General features: G+C 40.6%; 1 protein-coding gene and 1 pseudogene across 2 annotated transcripts; both read left to right on the top strand.

Moving 5' to 3' along the window:
* Positions 1–163: 163 nt before the first annotated feature.
* PRPF3 (pre-mRNA processing factor 3) lies at positions 164–22,880 on the top strand. 2 transcript variants are annotated; one of them, XM_070397668.1, is made up of 16 exons: positions 164–272; positions 4,354–4,543; positions 5,160–5,290; positions 7,262–7,408; positions 9,796–9,879; positions 10,115–10,335; positions 11,347–11,653; positions 12,240–12,406; positions 13,354–13,433; positions 14,820–14,963; positions 16,115–16,214; positions 16,387–16,500; positions 17,460–17,578; positions 17,860–17,943; positions 19,939–20,000; positions 22,518–22,880. In XM_070397668.1, exons 2-16 carry the CDS (start codon positions 4,399–4,401, stop codon positions 22,662–22,664), a joined length of 2,052 nt encoding a protein of 683 aa, XP_070253769.1. In that variant the 5' UTR covers positions 164–272; positions 4,354–4,398; the 3' UTR covers positions 22,665–22,880. The 2 variants fall into 2 exon arrangements, with proteins under 2 accessions (XP_070253769.1, XP_070253770.1); XM_070397669.1 differs by lacking the exons at positions 164–272; positions 4,354–4,543 and adding an exon at positions 6,541–6,636 and having other exon boundaries at positions 5,203–5,290.
* On the top strand, positions 2,667–3,345 carry LOC138995780 (large ribosomal subunit protein uL6 pseudogene; annotated as a pseudogene).
* Positions 22,881–25,953: the final 3,073 nt, after the last annotated feature.

Raw genomic sequence — 25,953 nt, 5'->3', positions numbered from 1 at the left:
GTAACCTCTGGGACGGAGTTGGCTGGGGAAGCCGCAGCACGCTGCCACTCGCAGGGCGCACCTCCAGGGCTCCACTGCGCGTGCGCCCCGCCGCCGGCAAGGTGGCTACTGCGGCTGCGCGAGTGGCGGGCCCGCCCCTCCCCCGTCACGTGTTGGAGGACCGCGGCGTGGAGGCCCCGGTGGCGGTAGCGACGGCAGAACGTCGGGCAGTCGGAGGGTTTCCGGTTCCGGTGTAACGTTCGGGCTCCGTCTCAGGGGCTGAAGTTTGTGAGGTGAGTAGTGGCCCCGGGCCCAGAGGGGGTGTCCTCCCGCCCGAGCGCCGGGGGCCGGGGCTCCGTCCCGGAGGAGGATCGCCGCGGGCAGGCTCTGCGGGCAGGCAGCCGAAGGAGCACCAGGCGCTGTGGGAGGACGGCTGAGAAGGAGATTGTTGAAAGGGCGGGGGCGGGAAGGAGACGGGCTGGGAGACTAGCTCAGAAATGGGGAGTTTGGGTGGAACAAGGGGGGCTCGGGACCCGCCGGAGGGACGGAGGGAGCAGAAACGGAAGGATAGGGCTGGGGGTGGGGGGTGGCTCGGTTGTGGTGGAGAAGAGCCCGGCGTGAGGAAGTCCTTCCGAAGACTGGGTTCTGCTCCCAGCTCATTCAGACATCATTCCGCCTTCCTCTCCTTCCTCCTCATAGCAAACCCCCCCCCCCACTCGGTTATTGTTCAACGTTTGATCAGTGACAAAGCTAGTCACTGTGTGAGACTTTGATTTTGCCCACTGCCTGTTCCGTGTGCACGTCATCTTACATGGACTTGGATACAGCTGTTCCTAGTGCTGGGCACACCTTGCATCGGATGAGCGGAACCTCCTTCGCTGCTGTGGGTTTCCACACTGCGTGACCCTCTCGCCTGTGATTCCGCTTGGCTGCCATATACCACTCTTAAGGCGAGCATGCTTCGCTGGTCTGTTCACCGTTGTACATATCCTCAGCACCCAGCGTATTGCTTGGCACTTGGTAGTTACACGGTACATATTTATTGAATGGATTAAGTGCAGTGTAGGTATGGCCATTGTCTGCATTTTGTAAGATGGGTAAACTGAGGCTTAGAGGGACCCACTTGCCCGAAGGCTGCTAAATAGTAGAGGCTTGGTGTTGCAACGGTTCATGGTGAGCTCTTTTCTTCACTCTGGTCTATGAATGTGCTGCTTTGGAGCAGGACACACTTAATATGTAGAGATTGGTAGGTTATACTGCTATTTCGTGATGGGTGAAGAGAGAACTTTCTGTAATGTGTCACTGAGGCATAAAATCTTTTTCACTCCTAGTTTCATGATTTTAATCTACTAGCTGCTTATGGTTATTCCAAAATTAAATACAACTGTTTAACAACAGATCTTAAAGAGGATAAACCTGCCAAGAAAGTAAAAGTTAATCAGATGATCTTTTAGGAGAAAAGATACCTTAAAACATCTTGAAAGATTGATTCTTAGGTTAGACCTTGATAGGTTGCACTGCTGGGAGGTTAGCTTGGAAATCGAGGTCAGTGCAGTTACTGACTTTTAGGCATTATGGAGGAAGTCAGGGAAATAAAATGTTCTCTATGCTCATGAGTTGTTTTTTAAATATATATTTTTTAATTTTTAGAGAGAGAATGGAAGGGAGAGGGAGATAGAAACATCAGTGATGAGAGAGAATCGCTGATGAGCTGCCTCCTGCACGCCCCTACTGGGGATTGAGCCTGCAACCAGGGCATATGCCCTGACCGGGAATGGAAACCTGACCTGGCTCATAGGTCGATGCTCGACCACTGAGTCACACCGGCCAGGCTCATGAGTTTTGAGTTGAGATTTAGGTAGGAGATCAGAATGGAAACATGAATAATGTTTAAGAATTATACCAGCTTGCATTAAGTAACAAGGATTTTTTGTAGAGAGTCCTTTATGATAGTGTTTTCTCTGCTAAGCTAAATAGTAGGAGAATAAAGGTGAAAAAAGCAAAGAGCTAGAACATCCAAATGAGGGTATTCCTTTCTGAGCTGAGGGATTTACTCTTATCAAGTCAACTGACAGAGACCCTGTAGAACAAGCATGTCAAACTCAAAGGCTAACATGGGCCAAATAAACAAGGTCTAAGTTGATGTGGGCCGCAAAAACACAAAAGCTTCAATTTTCATAGAAACGTAGGTTTATTTCGATAGAGACATGCTGAATACAAAAGGCTGAAATAAATGAGTAATTGTTAACATAAAATAATAGAACATTTTAATAAAAATTAATATTTTTTCTTGAACATTAACTTACCAGACACTGAATAACTGCACAAATTAATAAGCGTAACACAAATAAACCTATTTTTCTTGTTCTCCGAAAGCAAAATATTTCCTGTTGCGCACACCAAACAAGTCAGTACAAGACTAACGATGTGGCAGTTGGCTGTTCAAATATTCGCTGCTAATATTAATGGAGAGAAATGGTGCGCCTGCGCGTAAGGCACGTAAAGGAAATGAATGCAACACGATTATAGTAATCAGTCATTAGCGAACATTGTAGTTCGTTATTATGTATAACAGGATATTGTAAAAATTAAGTTATGAAATTTTTATTAAAAAGTTTCTTACATACCGTTATATTGGCTGGGCCACAGAAATATTTGTTGTGGACCACATATGGCCCGCGAGTTTGACATGCTTGCTGTAGGACATGAGAGAAAATTATCTGAATATAGAATTCTCACTGGGATGAATATGAGTTCAAAGAAATGTGACCAGCTCTTTGCCACATCTGTTGCGAGGATGAAGACCATTCTCAGCAGTCAGACTGTGGACATCCCAGAAAATGTGGACATCACTCTGAAGGGACGTACAGTTATTGTGAAGGGCCCCAGAGGCACCCTGTGGAGGGACTTCAATCAAATCAATGTAGAGCTCAGTCTCCTACGAAAGAAAAAGAAGAGGCTCTGGGTTGACAAGTGGTGGGGGAATAGAAAGGAATTGGCCTCAGTTTGCACTGTCTGCCGTCATGTACAGAACATGGTCAAGGATGTTACACTGGGCTTCCGTTACAAGATGAGGTCTGTGTACACTCACTTCCCCATCAACATCGTTATTCAGGAGAATGGTTCTCTTGTTGAAATTAGAAATTTAAATACATCCGTAGAGTTCGGATGAGGTCAGGCATTACTCGTTCAGTATCTCAAGCCCAGACAGATGAGTTGATTCTTAAAGGAAATGACATTGAACTTATATCAAATTCAGCTGCTTTGATTCAGCAAGCCACAATAGTTAAAAACAAGGATATCAGAAAATTTTTGGATGGTATCTATGTTTTTCAAAAAAGAGCAGTTCAGCAGGCTGATGAATAAGATCTAAGTTGTCCAGATATAGAAACACCGAGATGCCGAATGATTTGTCACAGTTGTTTGTGAAATTATAAAGATGTACAATAAAAAAAAGAAAGAAATGTGACCAAATAGTCTTAAGGATTATGAGCTTTAATATAGGATAAACTGACCTGGATAAGCCCTCCCTTACTTGCAACCCTTAAAAGAAAGGGAATCTATAGGTCTGAGTTGAGCTAAGGCAGTGGTTCTCAACCTTCCTAACGCCGCAACCCTTTAATACAGTTCATGTTGTGGTGACCCCCAATTTCATTGTTACAAATTGAACATAATTAAAGCATAGTGATTAATCACAAAAACAGCATGTAATTATGTGTTTTCCGATGGTCTTAGGCGACCCTGTGAAAGGGTCATTCGACCCCCAAAGGGGTTGTGACCCACAGGTTGAGAACCACTAAGCTAAGGAATGCCTGCTTAGAAGTAGAAAAGATAAAACTCTGGGTGGGCTTTTTCAATCTTGTTTTCATGTTATAAAACAAGTCCTTGTTGATATGACAGGATCAAAAAAGAAGCTAGAATTCTCTATCTTTTTGGATTTTTTTGAGAGAGGGGAAGCGAGAGAGAGAAAACATCTATCAGCTGCCTCCTGCATGCACCCAAGCGGGGATCGAGCCCACAACCCAGGCATGTGCCCTGACCGGGAATTGAAATGGCAACCTTTCCATGCCAGGAGGACAGCCAGCCAATTGAGCCATACCAGCCAGGGCTAGAACTCATTCTTCAGACTAGATTATTCCCAGGGTTGGTTTATTTATTCCACAAATTTCATTGACCCACTGATACTGAGTTAGGATTAAAAATCAAACAGGATGGAGTTCTTTTTGCTATGAAGTATGCGTTTTAGGTAAAGTATTTGGCTTGAAACGAGGTGGAGGAACTGCCTAAGCATAATGATGTACTAACTAACCATTGCCTGGAATCACTTCGGTCTTTTCCTATCCTCTAACTTAGACTTTCCTGATTTCTTTTTAGGTGCTGTATAGAACTCCATTTAAGCTAGCCTCCTTTTCCTGAAGAATGGCGCTGTCGAAGAGGGAGCTGGATGAGCTAAAACCATGGATAGAGAAGACAGTGAAGAGGGTACTGGGCTTCTCAGAGCCCACAGTCGTCACAGCAGCACTGAACTGTGTGGGGAAGGGCATGGACAAGAAGAAGGCAGCTGGTATGTACCTTTCTGAATCTTCTGACTGACCATGAGATGACCCCAAAGCCTGCTTTGAACTTTCCCAAAAGGATCAGTCTACATTTTTTTTCTTGCATTATAATGAAAATACCTCAACTGATTTTGTTTTTTCTCTTATTTCTTATTTTTGTGACATTTTGAATCTCAGACTGACTTCCCTTGACCACTGTCCTGAGTTACCTAAGTTAAACTTACTTAAGAAATATATTAAAGGGAGGTGAATACATTCAGATTCAGGTTGACATCTAAATATATAGACGTTGTTATGAAGAAGTTGAGGGAGGTAAATTTTGTTAATGATCGTCTCTGCTATTTGGGGAAGAGTTAGGGAGATTTTTTTCATCCAAAGTTTGATGCTCAACTTAATAGATTGCTCTGGCTATGCTACCTCCTACTCTGAAGAATTATAACTGTATTTTTACCTCATAGGGCGAAGTTACTCAGTGTAAAAGGATTTATGGGAATCCTACAAAGAACTTAAAAGATTTTCCTCCCTCAGGGATAAATTTCCAGTGTTGGTGTCTGTTATACGCCTAGTATTAGACTAAAGTACTCTTACCTTTTTAACCCTACCACCTCGTTTTTTTCCTTTTAGACCATCTGAAACCTTTTCTTGATGATTCTACTCTCCGATTTGTGGACAAACTGTTTGAGGCTGTAGAGGAAGGCCGAAGCTCTAGACATTCCAAGTCTAGCAGTGACAGGAGCAGAAAACGAGAGCTAAAGGTAGGTTACAGTTAACTATCTGATGAACTCGGGAGTGTTTTGAATGGTAACAAAGTTGCTGAGCTTACCTGGCTCACACTTTGATATCCACTATTAGAATACCTAATATTCAAGAGAGGTACTTACTTAGAGCTGAAAGCAGAGGGGGTTAACTTGTATTATCTCCATCTTATGTTAATGAACTACCTAAGTTCATGGGTTGAAATATTCCAAGGAAACAATTGATAAATTTGTCCTATTTTCATATACAGTTAGGGGTTTTGGTTCTCATGTTTCCCTATGTTTCTTTCTCCCCCTCCCCCACCTTTACTACTACCTAAAAATTGATTGATCTAAGATTTTATGCTTCGATTCGCTTGATGCCTAATAGATTGCTTCAGAATGTGATTCCACTGCTACCTGAGTGTAGACCTTATTGTTGCTCCTTTTTAGAGGTTTCTCTGCAATGGACTTACAGATGGAATACCTAACAACAGTTACTATTTATTATTTGTCTAGAGAGCCTGCCATTTTTCTATATAGCATCTTACTAGCCATCTGGCCCCATGAATAGAGTACTTAATGGGACCATCATTACTCCCTTACCTCCTTCACTTTTTATTCTATGGTTGCTGATTGGTCATGGCCTCTTTGAATATTTGCAGTATCAAGTAGCTGATCTCTATATATCTTTGCTCTCTGTCTCTATCTTTAAAAAAAATCTTTCTGTGACTTCTGTCAAACCTTCCAAAGTGCTTTTGATACTTTGGCTATCCTATTGCTTTTCCTGAGGCACAAAAGGTGAATAAGCAATGTCTGCTTGGTCCCTGGCCAGGCTATGGAACTAAGAGAAACAAACATTCATGCACTCTTTGTGTTTAGGGCATTGGAGGGTGATCACCGGAATAAGAGCTAGTCCTTGCCTTAAAGGAATTTGCTATTTAAGGGTTGAGGGTCGGGGGAGCACAACAAAATAATCACAACTTATAAAATATGGGTAGCAATTTCATGTAAATTTTAGGGTTGACTGTAGACTTTTGTTGAATTTTATCTTTAAAGGGGAATGCTTGATATACAGTATACACAGATCTGTAGAGTGAACATTAGTTATGATAGGGCATGCTGCTGTATAAGTGCTTAGGTGGGATTAATAAAAACGGTTTCTTGAAGGAGGTATCTAGATAGCCCTGGGATATGGGTTCCTTTTTGGTCCATTCACATCCCAACCCCACACAATATATTATGGGAGAGTCCTTTTTCTTGAACTGTAGGAGTTCCAGGAAGCGCTCACCCCTGGCCGAGGATATGTCCTTGCAAAACACGAGCCCTCCTAGTGAAGAGGGGATGTCACCCAAAGCCTACCACCGGTGTGTACATTTGCTTTTTCCCCATTGTCCCTTCCAGTTGGCCATTCTTGGTCCTGTTAAATTCACCTTGCAAGTTAGTCAACAATGAGTTCCCATTGTTTGATAAAAGCAAAGTGTTATTGGGGAGTACTGAAGAAGAAAGAGAAAGCCCCTGTCCTGGAAGAGCTTAGATTCTAGTTGGGAGAAAGTACTAACATTGAAAGATGTAACACTTGGCAAGCAGAATGTAATTTTACATAGTATAAACCAAGCTATTAAGTGCTAAGAGGAGGCGAAACAACAGTTTGATCAGTATGGGATGAGATTATTAATGAGGAAAACTTCCTGGAGGAGGTGAGTTTTAGGCAGGAATTGGAACGGGGTTTGTGGGAAAGTTGAGGGAGATCATTACACATATGGGCAGGAGCATTTGCAAAGACCTTGAGATGGGCATGTTGATAAGGACATGGGGATGAAATTTGCTTGACTGGAGTGGGTGAATGATGAAGTTGGGTGAGATGGTCCATTTGGTGGAGGGTCTAGAAGACTCTGGGAAATGCCACAAAATGTTGATAGGAACTAGGATGATTCTTCTCTTCTCCCATGGGCAGGGATACAACTCTTCTTTCATCTTGGGTTCTCTTAGGAAGTGTTTGGTGATGACTCTGAGATCTCCAAGGAATCATCAGGAGTAAAGAAGCGACGGATACCCCGTTTTGAGGAGGTAGAAGAGGAGCCAGAAGTGATCCCTGGGCCTCCTTCAGAGAGCCCTGGCATGCTGACTAAGCTCCAGGTTAGTATTAAGAAATGGAAACACCCTGGCTGGTTTGCTCAGTGGTTAGAGCGTTGGCCCGAGAAACAGTGTCTTGGTTTGGTTCCCGGGCAAGGGCATGTACCTCGGTTGCAGATTCAATACCTGGCCCCAGTTTGGACTCCTGCAGGAGGCAACCAATTGATGTGTCTCTCTCATGTTGATGTTTCTCTCTCTCCCCTCCTTTCTACTCTCTAAAAATCAATGGAAAAAATATCCTCACTCCTCGGGTAAAGGTTTAAAAAAAAAAAAAGAACTGGAAACAGTCATTTTGTGAGTTGGAGAAGCAAGAGATATGTGGATCCAGATTTACTGTGGCCTCGATGTGCATTAGTGTTTAGTATTGGGGAACTTTCATTTCCTGTTTTATGTTTCATCATTCCTTGGATTAACCAGGAGTATTTCAGTTGAAGGTTAATGAAAGGCATTTACTGAGCACCTATTATGTGGCAGGCAAGGTGTGTTACATAATGTCATTTACCTAGTTATCTACCTCATTGGGTCATTGAGAAAATTATTGAGATAATCAGAATTCAGCTTGATGGCAGAAGAGAATTTCCAAAAACAATTCAGAGAAGGTATAATCCACTTAAATAGTTTCAAGTTGACTTTTAATGTTTTTAATAGGAATTACCTGGTTTGTTTGTTTTTAATGGTCACTGTTAGACACTTTTGATACCTCATAAGCAGTAACTGTTTCTTACACCAGTTAAAATTTCTTGGGAGGAAATATATATGGATATATTCTATTGGGTAGATAGGTTTGCTTATATGATATTTCTGAAAGGAATGAAACTGATAATGATGTTTTTTAGTAGAGAATGAGGTGGAAGAATTCACAATATAAGCTTTTGTACTTTTTACATTTTGAACTATGTAAATATATTACCTACTCAAAAAAAAAAAATGTGTTGCCCTGGCTAGTTTGGGTCAGTGGCTAGAGCATTGGCCTGTGGACTTGGAGGGTCCTGGATTCAATTCCAGTCAAGGGCACAGCCCAGGTTGCAGGCTTGATCCCTAGAGGGGGGTGTGCAGGAGGCAGCCAATCAATGATTCTCTCTCATCATTAATGTTTCTATCTTTCTCCCTCTACTTTCCTCTCTGAAATCAATAAAAAAAATATTTAAAAAAGTTGCCCTGGCCAGTTTGCTCAGTGGTTAGAGTGTTGGCCGAAGACTGAAGGGTCTTGAGTTCAGTTCCAGTCAAAGGCACGTACCTTGGTTGTAGGCTCAATCCCCGGCCCGGTCATGGTGTGTGCAGAGGCAACCAATCAATATGTCTCTCTCACATTGATGTTTTTCTCTCTCTCGGTCTCTCCCCCTCCTTTCCACCTTCTCTAAAAATCAGTGTGGGGGATGGGGGTGACGGGGGGGGGGCGGGGAATGTCCTCCGGTAAGGATTAATAACAAAAAATGTTAAAAATAAATTTAAAGGGGGGCGGTGAGGAAACATTTGTAATACTTTAAGCAATAAAAAAATAAAAAATAAATAAATTTTAAAAAATATCTTGGAATGCCCTGGCCAGGTAGCTCAGTTGGTTAAAATGTTGTTCCAATACTCCAAGGTTGCAGATTTGATCTCCTGTCAGGCACATATAAGAAGCAACTGATGAATGCATAAATAAGTGGAACAACAAGTCAGTGTTTCTCTCTCTCCCCCCTCCCCAGTCCCCTCGCCCCACCCTTCCTTCTCTCTCTGAATATAAATCAATAAAATTTTTTATATATATATATATATATCTTGGAGCCCCTTGACACCAGTTCTCTTGGAAAATTTAAGAAGAGTTTATTTGATTGTGTCCTCAAGGAGTTTACAGTGACTATGAAGCAGGTCTTTGTATTGTCATCTCTGGTTACCCAAACAAGTAATTCAGGGACCAATAACCTGATTTAAAAAAAAAAAAAGCATGATGATTTCTATTCTAGGAATAGAAGTTCTGTTATGAGTTTGCATATGTTATTTAAATGCTCACAATAGCTTTGGTAAGGTATGTGTTACTGTTTTTACCCCTTTTAGACACTTGGAGGTTTAGGGATTAAATACCATGTCCAAGGTCACACAGCATTAAGTGGCAGAGTTAAGATTCAAACTCAGGTTTCTCTGACTCCAAAGTCTTAGTCATCCAGCTATGTTACTACCTAACATACCAGTCCTGCCTTGGGAAGATACGTTGAAAAATTTTAGTGCTTAGCTATGTAGATTCATCTTTACTAAATTTCCTAGCCTATAATACAGGCAGAATGTGATGTAGTCATTCAAAAAATGTTAAGCCTCTAGACCTGAAAGCCCTTTGGATTTAGGAACTTGTATGGGAGAAATAAAAAAGAGTCATTAACAGCTTTTCAACTCTCCCCTATTCCCGAGAGCAGATCAAACAGATGATGGAGGCAGCAACACGTCAAATCGAGGAGAGGAAAAAACAACTGAGTTTCATCAGCCCCCCTACACCTCAGGTATTATACCCAGATTACTCTGAAAAGAAGAATCTTTAACACAGAATTTCTTGCCATCCATTCAAATGAGAGTCCAGAAGTGCCTGCATGTTTCACTCCAGTCTACCACTGGGTGTGCGTGTGCATGTGCCTGTGCGTGTGTGTGTGTGTGTGTGTGTGTGCCTGGGCGCTCACCCACCTACCTACCTGCCTGCCTAATCCATCTAATTCTGACTTCTTTTTACCCATCTCACAGCCAAAGACTCCTTCTTCCTCTCAACCAGAGCGACTTCCAATTGGCAACACTATTCAGCCCTCCCAGGCCGCCACTTTCATGAATGATGCCATTGAGAAAGCAAGGAAAGCAGCTGAACTACAAGCCCGCATCCAAGCCCAGTTGGCCCTGAAGCCAGGGCTCATTGGCAATGCCAATATGGTGGGCCTGGCCAATCTTCATGCCATGGGCATTGCTCCCCCGTGAGTATCTATTTCATGGAACCCTGTTTCTGAAGCTTGAGAAGCAATAAATGCCTTTGAATGTCATTAATCCTCTTCTTCCAAGGAACCTAAATTATTTCTCACAGTTACATATTTCTTACATAAACTCAGTAAATACCAGTTGAATTTATTCTTTTGGCTTCCCTGTTGCAGAGTTTATAATATTTCTATAATTGGTAGGACTGAGGTTAAGATTATTCATCTAATACTGAAGCTAGAAATAGAATCAGGTCTCCTGGTTCCTAACTCAGCTCTATCCAATAAACCACATTAGGTGAGACCATATCTGAGTGTTCTCTATAACTGGGTAAAGATGATAAACTTCATCTTTAGCATCTGCGATTGGTATGGCATCCCTTACTGACCCAAGAATTCAGGAGTAAAGAAAGATAGGATTGCAAATTTATATCAATGTGATCTATCAGTTTGTTTAATCTGATTGTACTTTTTTTTTTTTGAAAATCAACATGCAAAGTATATTAGTCAATTTTTCTTTCTAAGAAACCTTGAAATCTCAGTGCATTACAACAATAAACATTTATTTTCTTGCTCACAAGTGTGCAAGTCATCTTGGGCTCTGCTGGACTTGACTCCAAGCTGTGAGTTTCGGTTCAAGTCTATTCTATGCATTTCCTCAATCTTCTGTGTCAGTGGCTTCCAAGTTCTTCCTGTGATGGATCACAGTAGTGCGTGAGAGTGAGATATCTCTTAAGACCTTGGCTTAGAACTAGCACACATAGTTCCTTCCACATACATTCAATTGGCTAATGCATGTTGCAAGTCCAAGTCCAACACTGATTGTACTTTATATTCAAATAACCAGTTTGGTGTTTTCAGTCAAGATATTATTACTCACTTATGGGTTTATGTTCCCTAGAATTGGGTAACCTGGTTGTGTTTGTTGGGTTTTGATTTGTTTTATTTTCTGTTTGCTTTTTGTTTGCCTTATTGTTCCATATGCAATTTATTTCTGTGTGGGCTATTTTTCAGGAAAGTTGAATTAAAAGATCAAACTAAACCTACACCACTGATTCTCGATGAGCAAGGTCGCACTGTAGATGCAACAGGCAAGGAGATAGAGCTGACACACCGAATGCCTACTCTAAAGGCCAATATTCGTGCGGTGAAGAGGGAACAATTCAAGCAACAGCTTAAAGAAAAGCCATCAGAAGACATGGAATCCAATACCTTTTTTGACCCCCGAGTTTCAATTGCCCCTTCCCAGCGGCAGAGACGCACTTTTAAATTCCATGACAAGGGCAAATTTGAGAAGATTGCCCAGCGGTTACGGACAAAGGTATCTGGATAAGAATATAACCTAGAACTCCAAAGAACTTAGGAAGGCGACAAAGGACACTGAATAGAGTCTTAAAATACTGTCAACTCATTTCTCTGTTTTTAGGCAATTGGATTTTTAGATGATTTGTCTTCCTAATTACATTCTGTTTAGGTGGAAATAAAATTGAGTTGAAAATTCTCCACATCCAAATAACAGTGGAGGAAGACAATCCAGAAAACCCTTTGAGTGATTGAGGAAAGCTATCCTGGTGTTAAAATTTACTGCAGACAATCCACACACTTGGAGAGTTGAATTGACTGTATATTCAATGAGTCTTGCCTTGTTTTTATCTTCTCAGAATGAAGTTTTCATAACATTCAATTTCTGCACATTTGCTGCAGGCACACATTGGGTGAAAGTAGTGATGAGGGTGAAATGTATTAAGTAAAGGATAAAATAAAGCAGGACAGCTCTTTTTTCTAAGCTTTCAGAAATTATGAACTAGTGACAGTAAGTGTAAAGAGTTTAACAGGGGAGTGTTTTAAAGTTTGGGATTCTACCACTCCATGTTTTATCTTCCTTTCTTGGTTTATCTTGTCCTTAGGCTCAACTGGAAAAGCTGCAGGCAGAGATCTCACAAGCAGCTCGAAAAACAGGCATCCATACTTCAACTAGGCTGGCTCTCATTGCTCCTAAGAAGGAGTTAAAGGAAGGAGATATTCCTGAAATTGAGTGGTGGGATTCTTATATCATCCCCAATGGCTTTGACCTGTGAGTTTGTTAGTTCCTTTTAATAAGTCTAGAGTTTTAATGGGAGAGATGACACTTATGCATTAAGTAAACATTTAAAATCCAAGAGAAATAGGTAACTGTACACAAGCTCATATACTTAAAAAGAATATGTTGTATGAGTTATTTTTGTTTGTTTTTTTGGTTAATGTAGGAGAAATGGGCACAAACAATCTAAAAGAGCAGATCTATAAATTATTTGCTTTTGTTATAAATTGCTATTTGTTTTTAGCATACTTATTTCTTATATTTTTTGTTACTTATAATAGGTGTTTATGTTTCTTAAAGATCCAGTTTAGGATAGAGCAAGGATTCTTAGTTGATGGGAGAGAGAATGGTTAATAGAGCATAGAAGAAACATTTGGAAAAGGGTAAAGGGAGCCAAGTATTAGTAACAGGGTGATTTGACTGGATGCGGGGGCACACAATGCTGTATGCAGATTGTGTGTCATGGAGATAGACACTTGAAACCTATAGAATCTTATTAACCATTGTCACCCCAATAAATTTAATTTAAAAAATAAAAATGTTTAAAAAGAAACATTTAGAGAGCATTAATTATATCTGCTTCATCATCCTGATACATGGCTTTAGGAAACTGTATTTCAGCCTTTCCTACCCTTTCTTTGTCAACCAATTAATGTTACTAATTAATGTTACTAATGAGAGAATGTGGTATCTATCAGGGTGTTAGAGTAGAAGAAATGTCGAGAATAACTGGTGTGGAGAGTGCATCCAACCTTAGTGGGACCCAGTTTTCTCATCTTGAAAATGATGTGTAATGTAATCACATATTATAGATATGCAAATACTAAAAAGTGCTTGAGTGCATTATAGAGAGTGGATTTTTTCATTGTGTTTCTGAGACTACCCCTCTCGGAATCATCTCTACCCACATATCCTGTTTTCCCTTCTTCCTCCAATTTTAGTACAGAGCAAAATCCCAAGAGAGAAGATTATTTTGGAATCACAAATCTTGTTGAACATCCAGCCCAGCTCAACCCTCCAGGTAATATATAGATTACTCAGTCAAGACTCTAAAGAAGTACTAACCAATAGAACTTTATGTGACAATGGACATGTTTTCTATCTGTATTGTCTGTGTAGTAGCCACTGTCCACATGTGACTATTGAGCACCTGAAAACTGAGTTGCACTAATATAACAGGGATTGAATTTTTAATTTTATTCCATTTTAATTGATTTACATTTAAATGGTACATGTGGCTAGTAGCTACAGTATTAGTGCAGCTTTAGAGCACTGAGGCCTAATTTCAAGAGGACCTCACTGATGTGTATTACAAGTTGGGCTTTTGCCATAGTGTTGACTCCCAACTCCAGTCTTGTGCACCAACTCTAAATATCTGTCCTTCAATTTTTGTCTTTAGCCTTTCTCTCTCTTTATCATTATTGTAGCAAAGGTTTATTAGCACAGCCCTGGCCAGTTTTCTCAGTGGCTAGGGCATCAGCCCGTGAACTGCAGGGTTGTGGATTCAATTCCCCGGTCAAGGGCACATTCCTGGATTATAGGGTTTTTTTTGTTTTGTTTTGTTTTTTTAAATATTTTATTGATTCTTTACAGAGAGGAAGGGAGAGAGATAGAGAGTTAGAAACATCGATGAGAGAGAAACATCGATTAGCTGCCTCCTGCACACCTCCCACTGGGGACGTGCCCACAACCCAGGTACATGCCCTTGACCGGAATCGAACCCGGGACCCTTCAGTCCACAGGCCGACGCTCCATCCACCGAGCCAAACCGGCTTTGGCTGGATTATAGGTTTGATCCCAGGCCCCAGTGGGGACACATGTGGGAGGCCACCAATCGATGTGTCTCCTTCACATTGATGTTTCCTTTTCTCTCTCTGCCCCTCCCCTTCCACTTTCTCTAAAAGTCAATGGAAAAAATATCCTAAAGTGAGGATTAACAACAAAAAAGAGTTATGTGGATTATAAAACACTTTGTTTTTATCAGGTTTGAGATGAACAGAGGAGATAATACCTCAATTAGTAAATTTGCTTGCCAATATCAGTATCTCCAGTAACTTCAGAAAAATAGATTGAGATCTTGAGTACTAATACAAGGTATAATATTGAATTTTATTTAATCAGAGTCTAAAAATAAAACCTTACTACCTAAAAATAACCAAAACAATTAAAGATTCTGGTTTGTTTGTTTTTTTGTTTTAGTCCTTACTCAAGGACATTTTCCCATTGATTTTTAGAGAGAGTGGAAGGGAGGAGGAGAGACAGAGAGAAACATTGATGTGCCAATGCTCTATCCACTGAGCAAAACCGTCTAGGGGTAAACTAAAGATTCTTTTAATGTGATTGATATAACACCTATGTCCCTCTAATATGCTTATTGCTTTAGTACATTCATTTTTCTGATTAACAGTCGACAATGACACACCAGTTACTCTGGGAGTATATCTTACCAAGAAGGAACAGAAGAAACTTCGAAGGCAAACAAGGAGGGAAGCACAGAAGGAGCTACAAGAGAAAGTCAGGCTGGGCCTGATGCCTCCTCCAGAACCCAAAGGTACATATTTTAAAAACAGGGATGAAAGGGTGGCATGTTGATCTCTGCAATTCTAAAGCAACTTTAGCATCTCTCTATATTCTGTTTCTCAGAATCATTTATTGGTTCTTCTTCCTTTTCCAAATTTTCTGTCATCTTTCCTTATTCAGATAGATTTTGAGTGAGCACTGTTATGTATAGGATCTTTCACTAAATGCTGTTATCAGAGTTAAAATACCAAAGAAATTAAATTCCCAAGGTGAAAGAGAGTAAATGGGGGATAAGTGTTGATGGAAGGAGACTAAACTTTGGATGGTGAGTGCATAATGCAATGTGCAGATAATGTATTGTAGAATTATATGCTTGAAACCTATGTAATTTTTAAAAATATTTTTTTATTGATTTCAGAGAAGAAGGGAGAGGGGGACAGTGAGACAGAAACATAAATGATGAGAGAGAATCATGGATCGGCTGCTTCCTGCACTCCCCACACTGGGGATTGAGCCCACAACCTGGGCATATGCCCTGACCAGGAATCGAACTGTGACCTCCTAGTTCATAGATCGACACTTTACCACTGAACCACACTGGCCAGGCGAAACCTATGTAATTTTATTGACCAGTGTAACCCCAATAAGTTCAATTAAAAAAAGAAAACAATAGCCCTGGCTGGGTAGCTCAGTTGGTAGAGTGTTGTCCTGATAAGCCAAGGTTTCGGGTTCGATTCCCCATCAGGACATATACAGAAATCAACCAAAGAACGTATAAATAAGTAGATCAACAAATGAATATTACTCTCTCCCTCTCTCTGTCACTCCCCTCTCTCTCTCTAAAAAAATTAACTAATTAAAAAATTTTGAAGTTTCTTTAAAAAGAATAATAATAACTAAAAATGATAAAATAAAAATAATAAAAAACAAGGACATTTAAAAAATTAAAGTTCCTTGTCTTTTATAAATTTAATGCATGCCAACTATTTAGATTAACTGTGTGAACATCGACAAATATTGAGTTAATTGTATGGACTTTTCAAGGTAGGAGTTCCTAGAAGAAGTGAGTTTTCAGCAGATTTGAAATATGTAAACAATATGAATTGGTAGAGAAGAGAGGATAGGTTATCCCAGCCGGAGAAGTGATTTGGGAGACTGATTTCTGTCCTCTCTCCACTGCAGTGAGAATTTCTAATTTGATGCGAGTATTAGGAACAGAAGCTGTTCAAGACCCCACGAAGGTAGAAGCCCATGTCAGAGCTCAGATGGCAAAAAGACAGAAGTAAGTGCCATGGGGTTGGGTGGAAACCCGGGGCAGGTATTTTTCCTAAACTTTTCTGGGGGATCCACATTTGAAGGGAGGGGAGAGTCCTCCGTTGCTCTCTCTTTCCCTCAGCCCTGCCTCTGATCTTCAATGCCTTTCTCACTTGTGGATGTCCTTCCTGTCACGACAGAGCGCATGAAGAGGCCAATGCTGCCCGAAAACTTACAGCAGAACAGAGAAAGGTCAAGAAAATTAAAAAGCTTAAAGAAGACATTTCACAGGGGGTACACATATCTGTATATAGGTAGGTGTTCAAACTGGCAGCCTTTCCCTTAGAACATTTCCAAGTCCTTGAGGCAGAATCACTGTGGTCTAAAAGCATACCTAACATCAGCCCCTACTCCTTAAATGACCTTAGTGTAAAGAGGAGTTAGTAAATCTTTTACAGTGGTGAGGGTTAAAGGCTTACTCTTCTGTGTCTGAGGCTTCTTAGTGGACCAGTAATATTTCTGAAGAATGAATGAGTGAGTGTATTTGTTCAGGCTAAGATGTGAACTAAAGATCATCTATGATTTTTGAAGCATAAAATACCCTATTTCTCCAGGAAGCATTAAAAGTTTCTTCAGTAACTATATCCTTATCCTGATGTATTGCAGTAACCTTTTACCGATATTCCCACTCCAAAATGCACTTTATACAGTGTAAATATTTTTTACCTTTGTGTTGATTTAATGTTTTTATTCTCTTACGTTGAGTATCTGTGTGTCTTCTATTTTTTTAATGTTTTAGTAACTAGTTCTTTATTATAAAAGTGATATATTTATTATAAAAGTAGTGAATCCTTGTTCAGATTAGAAAAAAAATTCTAACAATACAGAAGGGCACTTAAGGGGAAGTCCCCTTCCTATTCTCTATCCCTTAGGACCATTCACTATAGATAATTGCTACTAACAGTTTTTCATATATCCTAGAAATTTTTTATGGATAGCATTGTAACTACATTCTAAGCATCTAGAGTAAATTTTGATTACCTGTATTTGTTTTAAGGTGGAGTGCTAGACTTTGGAGAAGTATAAGACAGTAGAAATATGTCTAGACTCATCAGTTCTACATTTTAAGCATTAGTATACTAGTATTTGCTTACTCCAAAGACCTTTGTTTTTAGACAGAAAATCATTTTGGATTCATCTTTTTATTTGCCATTCCATTCAGGCAGCTACCGATGCTAAAATGAAAGCCATAACTAAACTTTCCCTTCTCCAGAGTTCGAAATTTGAGCAACCCAGCCAAGAAGTTCAAGATTGAGGCCAATGCTGGGCAACTGTACCTGACAGGGGTGGTGGTACTGCACAAGGATGTCAACGTGGTAGTAGTGGAAGGGGGTGAGTCTGAAAAAATTGAGGGAGATTGTCCCCAGGCAACCCTGTGCCTTGAAGTGATTAGCATGGTGGGAGAAAGGAGAAAAAGATACTATTTTAGAACCATACCCGGGTATAATATCCTGGGCCTCTACTTTGTGTTTATTGGAGTAAAAGGCCCTAAGATATGATTCCTGGGATTGCTTCAGCTACCATATTAATGTCAGCATTGAATGAGCTCAGAGGTTATTTTCTACCCCACCATCTTCCACAATTTTGGCAAAATTCTTCTTTTCTGTTTCCAGGCCCAAAGTCCCAGAAGAAATTTAAGCGTCTTATGCTGCATCGGATAAAGTGGGATGAACAGACATCTAACACAAAGGGAGATGGTGAATGGGGGTTAGAGGGGATTAAGTGGGAGTTGGGGTGGTATTGTGTCCACTCATCAATTCCCCTCCTGACGTTCTTGCTAACACTGGATAATGTTCAGGAATTTTGGAAAGACCCATTTGGACTGTGAATATGCTAGACATTCATACATGGTCATGTGCATGAGTGTTAGTTATTCTGCCTATCCATTAAGGCTTTTCCCTCTTTCTACCAGTTTCTCTGCCATGTGTGCATTGTCTATTTTATCCTTTATTTTAAATCCTCACTTGAGGATGTTTTTATTGATTTTAGAGAGAGGGAGAAACATCCATTGGTTGCTCCTGTTTGGGATTGAACCAACATTTAGGCATGTGCCCTGACCGGGAATCAAACCCACAACCTTGGTTTGTGGGACCATGCTCAACTGACTGAGCCACATGGCCAGGGCTGTTTTTTAATTTTTTTTTTAAGGGGTGGAGGGAGAGAGAGAAAAAAACATCAATTTGTTGTTCCATTTATTTATGCATTCATTGGTTGATTCTTTTTTTTTTTTTTTTTTTTTTTTTTTTTTTTTTTTTTTTTTTTTTTTATAAATTTTATTGATTTTCCACAGAGAGGAAGGGAGAGAGACAGAGAGCTAGAAACATCAATGAGAGAGAAACATCGATCAGCTGCCTCCTGCACATCTCCCACTGGGGATGTGCCCGCAACCCAGGTACATGCCCTTGACCGGAATCGAACCCGGGACCCTTCAGTCCGCAGGCCGACGCTCTATCCACTGAGCCAAACCGGTCCTGGCTGGTTGATTCTTATATGTGCCCTGACTGGGGATCAAACCTGTAACCTTGAATGATGCTCTAACCTACTAAGCTACCCAGCCAGGGCCTTGTCTGTGTTGTTTGTGTGTGTGTTTTTAATTTGAGAGAGAAACATTGATGTGAAAGAGAAACGATCAGTTGCCTCCCTATATGTCCTGACCAGGAATCGAACCTGAAACCTTTTGGTATACGGGACAATGCTCCAACCAACTGAACCACCCAGCCAGGGCTGTATTATTTTTTGATAAAAAAATTTTTAAGGGATTGAAGGCAAAAAAAAAAAAAAAAGATTTTCAGATCAAAAAAGCTTCCTGCTTTGTTCAAGAAAATGTACTTTTCATTCTTTTGCCCAACTTTATCTTATCAAATATGTATATTTGAAATCCTCTTGGCCACCATTCTTCCATCAGTATTCATTATTTTCTTTGAAAACTTTGGTTGGCATTTAACATATACAGAGAGCCTTTTTTTTTACTTTATTTTACCTAACATTTTGGTCTTAAAGTATTTTTTAACCTTACAAAGTTTATTTTTAAAAAAAATATATTTTTATTGGTTTTAGAGAGGGAGTGGGAGAGAGAAACATCAATGATGAGAGAGAATCATGGGTCTGCTGCCTCCTGCACGTCCCCTACTGGGGACCAAGCCTGCAACCTGGGCATGTGCCCTGACAGGGAATTGAACCGTGACCTCCTGGTTCATAGGTCGATGCTCAACCACTGAACCACGGTGGCGGGGCACAAAGTATATTTTTTACTATAATTGACCTATATTTTGTTTCGTAAGTGTTCCTATTTTTGTTTGATATATCTGCCCTCCTCCTCCATTAGACTAAAACCTCCTTGAGAATGGACTCTTATGTTGGCATATGAAGCCTGGCTCGCAAAGTGCTCATGACAAGTTTTTATTTTTAATTGCTCGTTTTATTTATCTACTTATTCCCAGTATCTGGCACAACTCTTGACACATAGTAGGTGCTCAATAAATGTTTGTTGAATCAACTAATTTTCCTGCCTATTTAAAGCTTTCAGTCTAATTTGGGGTAAAGAGAAACAGAAGACATTTGATCCCAACTCATGGTAAAGGGTGACAATATTTAAAATAATTTGGGTAGATTTGAACATTGTTTGTTTAGAACCTAATTTTTGGTCTCTAGTCTATATCTAGAGCAAGACTTAGCTATATTGTCTTTTCCAGATGATGAGGAATCCGATGAGGAAGCTGTGAAGAAAACCAACAAATGTGTACTAGTCTGGGAGGTAGGTGATTCTTTTCTTTTTTTTATTTAATATATTTTATTGATTTTTTTTTTACAGAGGGGAAGGGAGAGGGATAGAGAGTTAGAAACATCGACGAGAGAGAAACATCAATCAGCTGCCTCCTGCACACTCCCCACTGGGGATGTGCCCGCAACCAAGGTACATGCCCTTGACTGGAATCGAACCTGGGACCCTTGAGTCCGCAGGCTGACGCTCTATCCACTGAGCCAAACCGGTCAGGGCTAGGTGATTTTTTATTAAACACTGAAGCAGAACTTTAATTCTTGATTGTTTGTACTATTCAAATGGAGTGATGGAATGCTAAAATTAAGTAATGACTAATCCCTTAAGTAATTTGTGTTTCTTGATTTTTGGGGGGAGGGGGAGGGAATTTATTGTTAAACGTTTGGTAGCAAATTCTAACTCATTATATTTTAGTTAAATTGAAGATCATGTTCGTATCTGCCATCTGGAAAAGAGTATGGAAAACCAGTGGCAAGATCACAAATTCTCAGTTGAGCTATTTTATGGTCATAGATGAGACCTGTAAAGAGGGAAGGTAATTGTTGGATTGTCCTCTGGACAGACACAGTAAAGAAACACTGACCTTAGTATAAAGCTGGGGAATCTGGGCAGTACTACTTATTAGCTGTGTAACTGGGTGAGGCACGTTTAACATCCAATACTGTTTTATGTAAATGTAATTTTTCCCTCCCTATTGTCAGGTATTTTGTTGTTTGTTTGAGAACCTAATTAGATTATTTGTGTAATTGTACTTTGTTCATTGTAACTAAATCACTCTTCAAATAGAACTTTTTTATGATTATACAGTTTTTTCATTCCTGAAATCTTAGTGAAGCAGTATTAGTTCCGAAGAATGAATGAATGAATATGCTTATTCAGGCCAATTTGTGAAGTAAGCATTGTTTTCCTGTTTTGAAGCATAAAATATCCTATTTCTCTAGGAAACATTAAAAGTTTTTTTTTCTTAGTAGCTATCCGTGTCCTGATATAATACAATAATCCTTTTATTCCCACTCCAAAATAGACTTTATACATAGTAAATATTTTTACTTTTGTGATTATTGTTTTCATTTTGTTCTTCTGTATTGAGTTCATGTGTACCTTCTATTTTTTTTTTTTAATATATTTTTATTGATTTCAAAGAAGAAGGGAGAGGTAGAGAAAGATAGAAACATCAGTGATGAGAGAGAATCATCGATTGGCTGCCTCCTGCAAGCTCCACAATGGGAATCAAGCCCGCAACCTGGCATGTGCCCTTGACTGGAATCGAATTCGGGACCCTTCAGTCCTCAGGCCAACACTATATCTACTGAGCCAAACCAGCTAGGGCAACTTTTTAAATGTGCTCATGTATAGTAACTAGTTCTGTATTATAAAAGTAATGTTCTACAAAAGCAGTGAATGCTTATTAAAATAAATTCTAGCCCTAACCGGTTTGGCTCAGTGGATAGAGCGTCGGCCTGTGGGTTGAAGGGTCCCAGGTTCGATTCCGGTCAAGGGCATGTACCTTGGTTGCAGGCACATTCCCGGTAGGGGGTGTGCAGGAGGCAGCTGATCGATGTTTCTCTCTCATCGATGTTTCTAACTGTCTATCCCTCTCCCTCCCCCTCTGTAAAAAATCAATAAAATATATTTTATAAAAATAAAATAAATTCTATTTTATTTCAACAAAGAAAAGCACTTACTGAAATAGTTCCCTTTTGATTCCCTGATTCTTTAAGACCACTCTTTTATAGGTAATTGCTACTAATTGTTTTTCATGTATCCTTCGTTTTTGTCTCATAAGTCCCCACCTGCATATTTAATATCCCTCCTTTTCATCTCTTCCATTTATCTGAGTGCCCTCAGAAATTGTGTCTCAGGTTCAAAAACAAGCCAAGTTCTGCTCTAGCCTCCTTATTGGAGTCTTATCCCTGGAAGTCTCTTGAGGAAGCACTTTCTGACTTGTTGCTACTGGTGCCTTTTGTGAGAATGCGCTTCCACCCAGTGTCTTTTTCTATTGCAGTTCTCTGGAGGTCGTCCCCCTGGCTCCCATTTCCCTCTCCCCCTTGTCCCCCTATTCTTCGTCACTGGGCCCCAAAGCCTCCTTCTTGTACACAGGGTCTCACTAAGTCTTGTGAAAAGAGTCCTTTTGGCCTCTGGTTCTCTAACACCTTTGTCCTGAAAAGACCACATTTAGTCTTTGAGGCCTGGTGGGAGACAAGTTCATCCCATCTCACCATCCATAGTCCTTCCAGACTTGCTCTTCCACCCAAGCACCAGAGCACAGAACTCCTCTTTTTCCACTCAGTCAAAAAAGACCAACAAACCCTTATGCATAAATTCATGAAAACTCATGTAACATCCAAGGAGGTGGAGATTAGAATTTCTTTTTACCATCAAATCATATTCAGCTAGGCACATTGCCACACAAGTGTTTAGGTTTTATGAAAGAATATCTGACTTAAACTAGAAATTGCAGTGTCGTTACTACAAATTTTGTCTCTTTCTCAGGGTACAGCCAAAGACCGGAGCTTTGGGGACATGAAGTTCAAACAGTGCCCTACAGAGAACATGGCTCGGGAGCATTTCAAAAAGCATGGGGCTGAACACTACTGGGACCTCGCGCTCAGCGAATCGGTGTTGGAGTCTACTGACTGAGGCTACTGCCAGCCCTTGCCTCCGCCCTCTCGCCTATGTCTCTTCAGTCCTCTCCCTTATGCTACTTCCCAACCCAGCCCACTTGTGTGTGTGATCTCAGAACGGTGCCAAGCTGACATTGGGACAAAGGGAGAACACATTGCTCTCTTCCCCTGTCAGCCTGGTGCTGCCCTTTACTCCCCTTATGTGTATATGATTAAAGAGTTATTTTTAAAATTTGTATGATATTTTCATACACTCATAGGTATTGGAGTTTGGGTCTTCAGGTGATCTTTTCTCCAGACTCCTAGCAATTGCTGTGGAAAAAGAAAATTTTGTCCTTGAAGCTTATGTATATATGAATGAATGAAAGGATGAATGGGTATATATTTTTGAAGTCTAATGGAAATTTTCTGGCCTCATCTTGGAGCAAGAGTGCTAAAACGGTTTTCCTGGAGCAGAGTGAAGCAAAAAGAGGTGTTAAGTAGGTGAGGGGGAAACAAATGAGTGTCCATCTCTCAGCCTTCAATAGAGTCAGGAGGTAGACAGATTACTTCTGGTCTTGGCTAAGTAGTCATTTAAAAAAATATTTTATTTTAGCCCTAGCCGGTTTGGCTCAGTGGATAGAGCGTCAGCCTGTAGACTAAAGGGTCCCGGATTTGATTCCGGTCAAGGGCACATGCCTGGGTTGCGGGCTCGATCCCCAGTGTGGGGCATGCGGGAGGCAGCTGATCAGTGATTCTCATCATTGATGTTTCTATCTCTGCCTCTCTGAAATGAATAATATATATATATATATATATATATATATATATATATATAAATACAAAAAGTCTTCGTTCAAAATTTTTTTTATTTTAAAATGTTTTTATTGATTTTTAGAGAAAGAGGAAAGGAAAGGAAGAGAGAAAGAAACATTGATCGGTTGCCTCGTATGCACCCTAACCAGGGATTGAACCCACAACCTGGACATGTGCCCTGACCAGGAATCAAACTGGTGACCTTTCAGTGCATGGTACGACACTCAACCAACTGAGCCACACTGGCCAGGGCTAACTATTTTTAGCAGGAAATGAAGTGGATGCAGAGGGAACATTGAAGGAGGATATTATGGGTCAATTTGTAAAGTGGAATGGGAATTTAACGTTATTTCCTCTCTTTACTGATTTTAAAAAATCCACAAGCCTTTTCCCACTGGTAGGTCTTCAGAGGCAATGATGCATAGAGCCATCATCTATGATAACAATACCTTCTGAATTTCTTCCTGAAGGATCAACCTTTTAATGATGGGATCCATGTTTTTAAACTTTCAATATTCAGTCAGTTTCTCAGGAATCATCTCTAGAAGCTCCTCAATGTCATGCTCATCTACACCCAGGTTAACGTTGTTTACTATTTCAACCATAGCCTTGTTGATTTTTGTTTTGTTTTTTTAATCCTCACCTGAGGATATTTTTTCCATTGATTTTTAGAGAGAGTGGGAGAGAGAGGAAAAGACAGAAATATCGATGTGATAGAAACACATCTATTGGTTGCCTCCTGCACGAGGCCCGACCAGGGCCCGGGCCAGGGAGGAGCCTGCAACCAAGGTACGTGTACTTGACCAGAATCGAATCCAGGACCCTTCGGTCTGCATGCTGATGCTCTGTTCCCTGAACCAAACGGGCCAGGGCGCCTCGTTGATTTTTATAACCGCCTTATCCTTGGGAAACACTTTCACATCATAGATGAACTTTAGTGTCTCCTTAAAGGATGCTGTTCATACACTCCTTTGTTACCTCACCCCAAGCCCAAGCCAAGTCCTTGGTGCAGTCATGGATGTAATGCTTCCCGAATTGCATTAGTGTCTTCTCAGTGTCTTCCTCAGTTGCAGCAATAGCCTGGGAAAAGGTCCTCTTCAGGTAGTAGGCCTTAAAAGCTATTGTAACTCCTTGATTCATTGGTTGGATCAAAGAGATGGTGTTTGGAGGGAGAAACACCACGTTGCTATTGAGATGAAGATCACCAATAAAGGAGGATGTCTGGGAGCACTATCAACAGTAAGCAAAATCTTGAAAGGTATATTATTCTCCAAATAGTATTTCTCTTATTTTTCTGGCATAGCAATTCAGGAAGACATCTTAGAAGAGGAGCTGGTCATCCATGACTTGTTACTGCTTCTGTAGTACACTGACACTGTATGCTTCCTGATATGCTTGAAGGCCATGGTTGTCTCACTTTGCCAGGTCAAAGGTTTTAATTTGTAGCCCACAACATTGCCCTCAAGCAATTAATAACCTGTCCTTAAAAGCCTTCAAGCCCTAACCGGTTTGGCTCAGTGGATAGAGCGTCGACCTGCGGACTGAAGGGTCCCAGGTTCGATTCCAGTCAAGGGCATGTACCTTGGTTGCAGGCACATCCCCAGTGGGAGGTGTGCAGGAGGCAGCTGATCAATGTTTCTCTCTCATCGATGTTTCTAACTCTCTATCCCTCTCCCTTCCTCTCTTTAAAAAAGCAATAAAGTATATATTTTTTACAAAAAGCCTTCAAGCCTGGGGGGAGGAGGGGTTCTGGTCAAGATGCAGGGTAGGTAAACATGGTACTCAGAACTTCTCACAACCACATCAAAATTCCAACTAAAGTACAGAACAACCATCATTCAGAATTGCCCCAAATCTAGCTGAACAGAAATTTTACAACTTGGGATATATAGAAGCCACATCAAGATCCGTAGGCCCTAGCTGGTTTGGCTCAGTGGATACAGCGTTAGCCCTCAGACTGAAGGGTCCTGAGTTTGATTTCCAGTCAAGGCCATGTACCTCAGTTGCAGGCTCGATCCCAGGCCCTTGTCAGGGCACATGTGAGAGGCAATCAATCAATGTATCTTTCACATTGATGTCTCCCTCTGTCTCCCCCCCTCCCTTCCACTCTAAAAATCAATGGAAAAATATACTTGGGTGAGGTTTAACAACAAAAACAAGATAGGTAGGAGGGGTGGAGAGCTACCATATGACCCGGCAATCCTGGGTATCTACCCAAAACGTTTGAAAACATTTATTCATAAAGATATATGTACCTCTATGTTTATTGCAGTGTTATTCATAGTGACTAAGACATGGTTAAAGCCTTGTCCTAATAACGCCAAGGTTGTGGGTTCAATTTCTGGTCAGAGATATGTATCTCCACTACAGTTCTGTCTAGAACCTCACTTCCTGGGCAACCTCATCCATCTCATCGTTTTAAAGATCCATCTATATACTGAAAATTTATAAATTTATATTTTCTACCTAGACCTCTCATGAATTTCATACTTACATATTTAATGCCATTT

The sequence above is a fragment of the Myotis yumanensis genome, unplaced genomic scaffold (assembly GCF_028538775.1).
Source record: "Myotis yumanensis isolate MYYU_CA2020_CCGP unplaced genomic scaffold, mMyoYum1.0.hap1 SCAF_17, whole genome shotgun sequence".
NCBI lineage: Eukaryota > Metazoa > Chordata > Mammalia > Chiroptera > Vespertilionidae > Myotis > Myotis yumanensis.
Note: the sequence above shows the minus strand (reverse complement) of the source record. Positions and strands in the feature narration are given on the sequence as shown.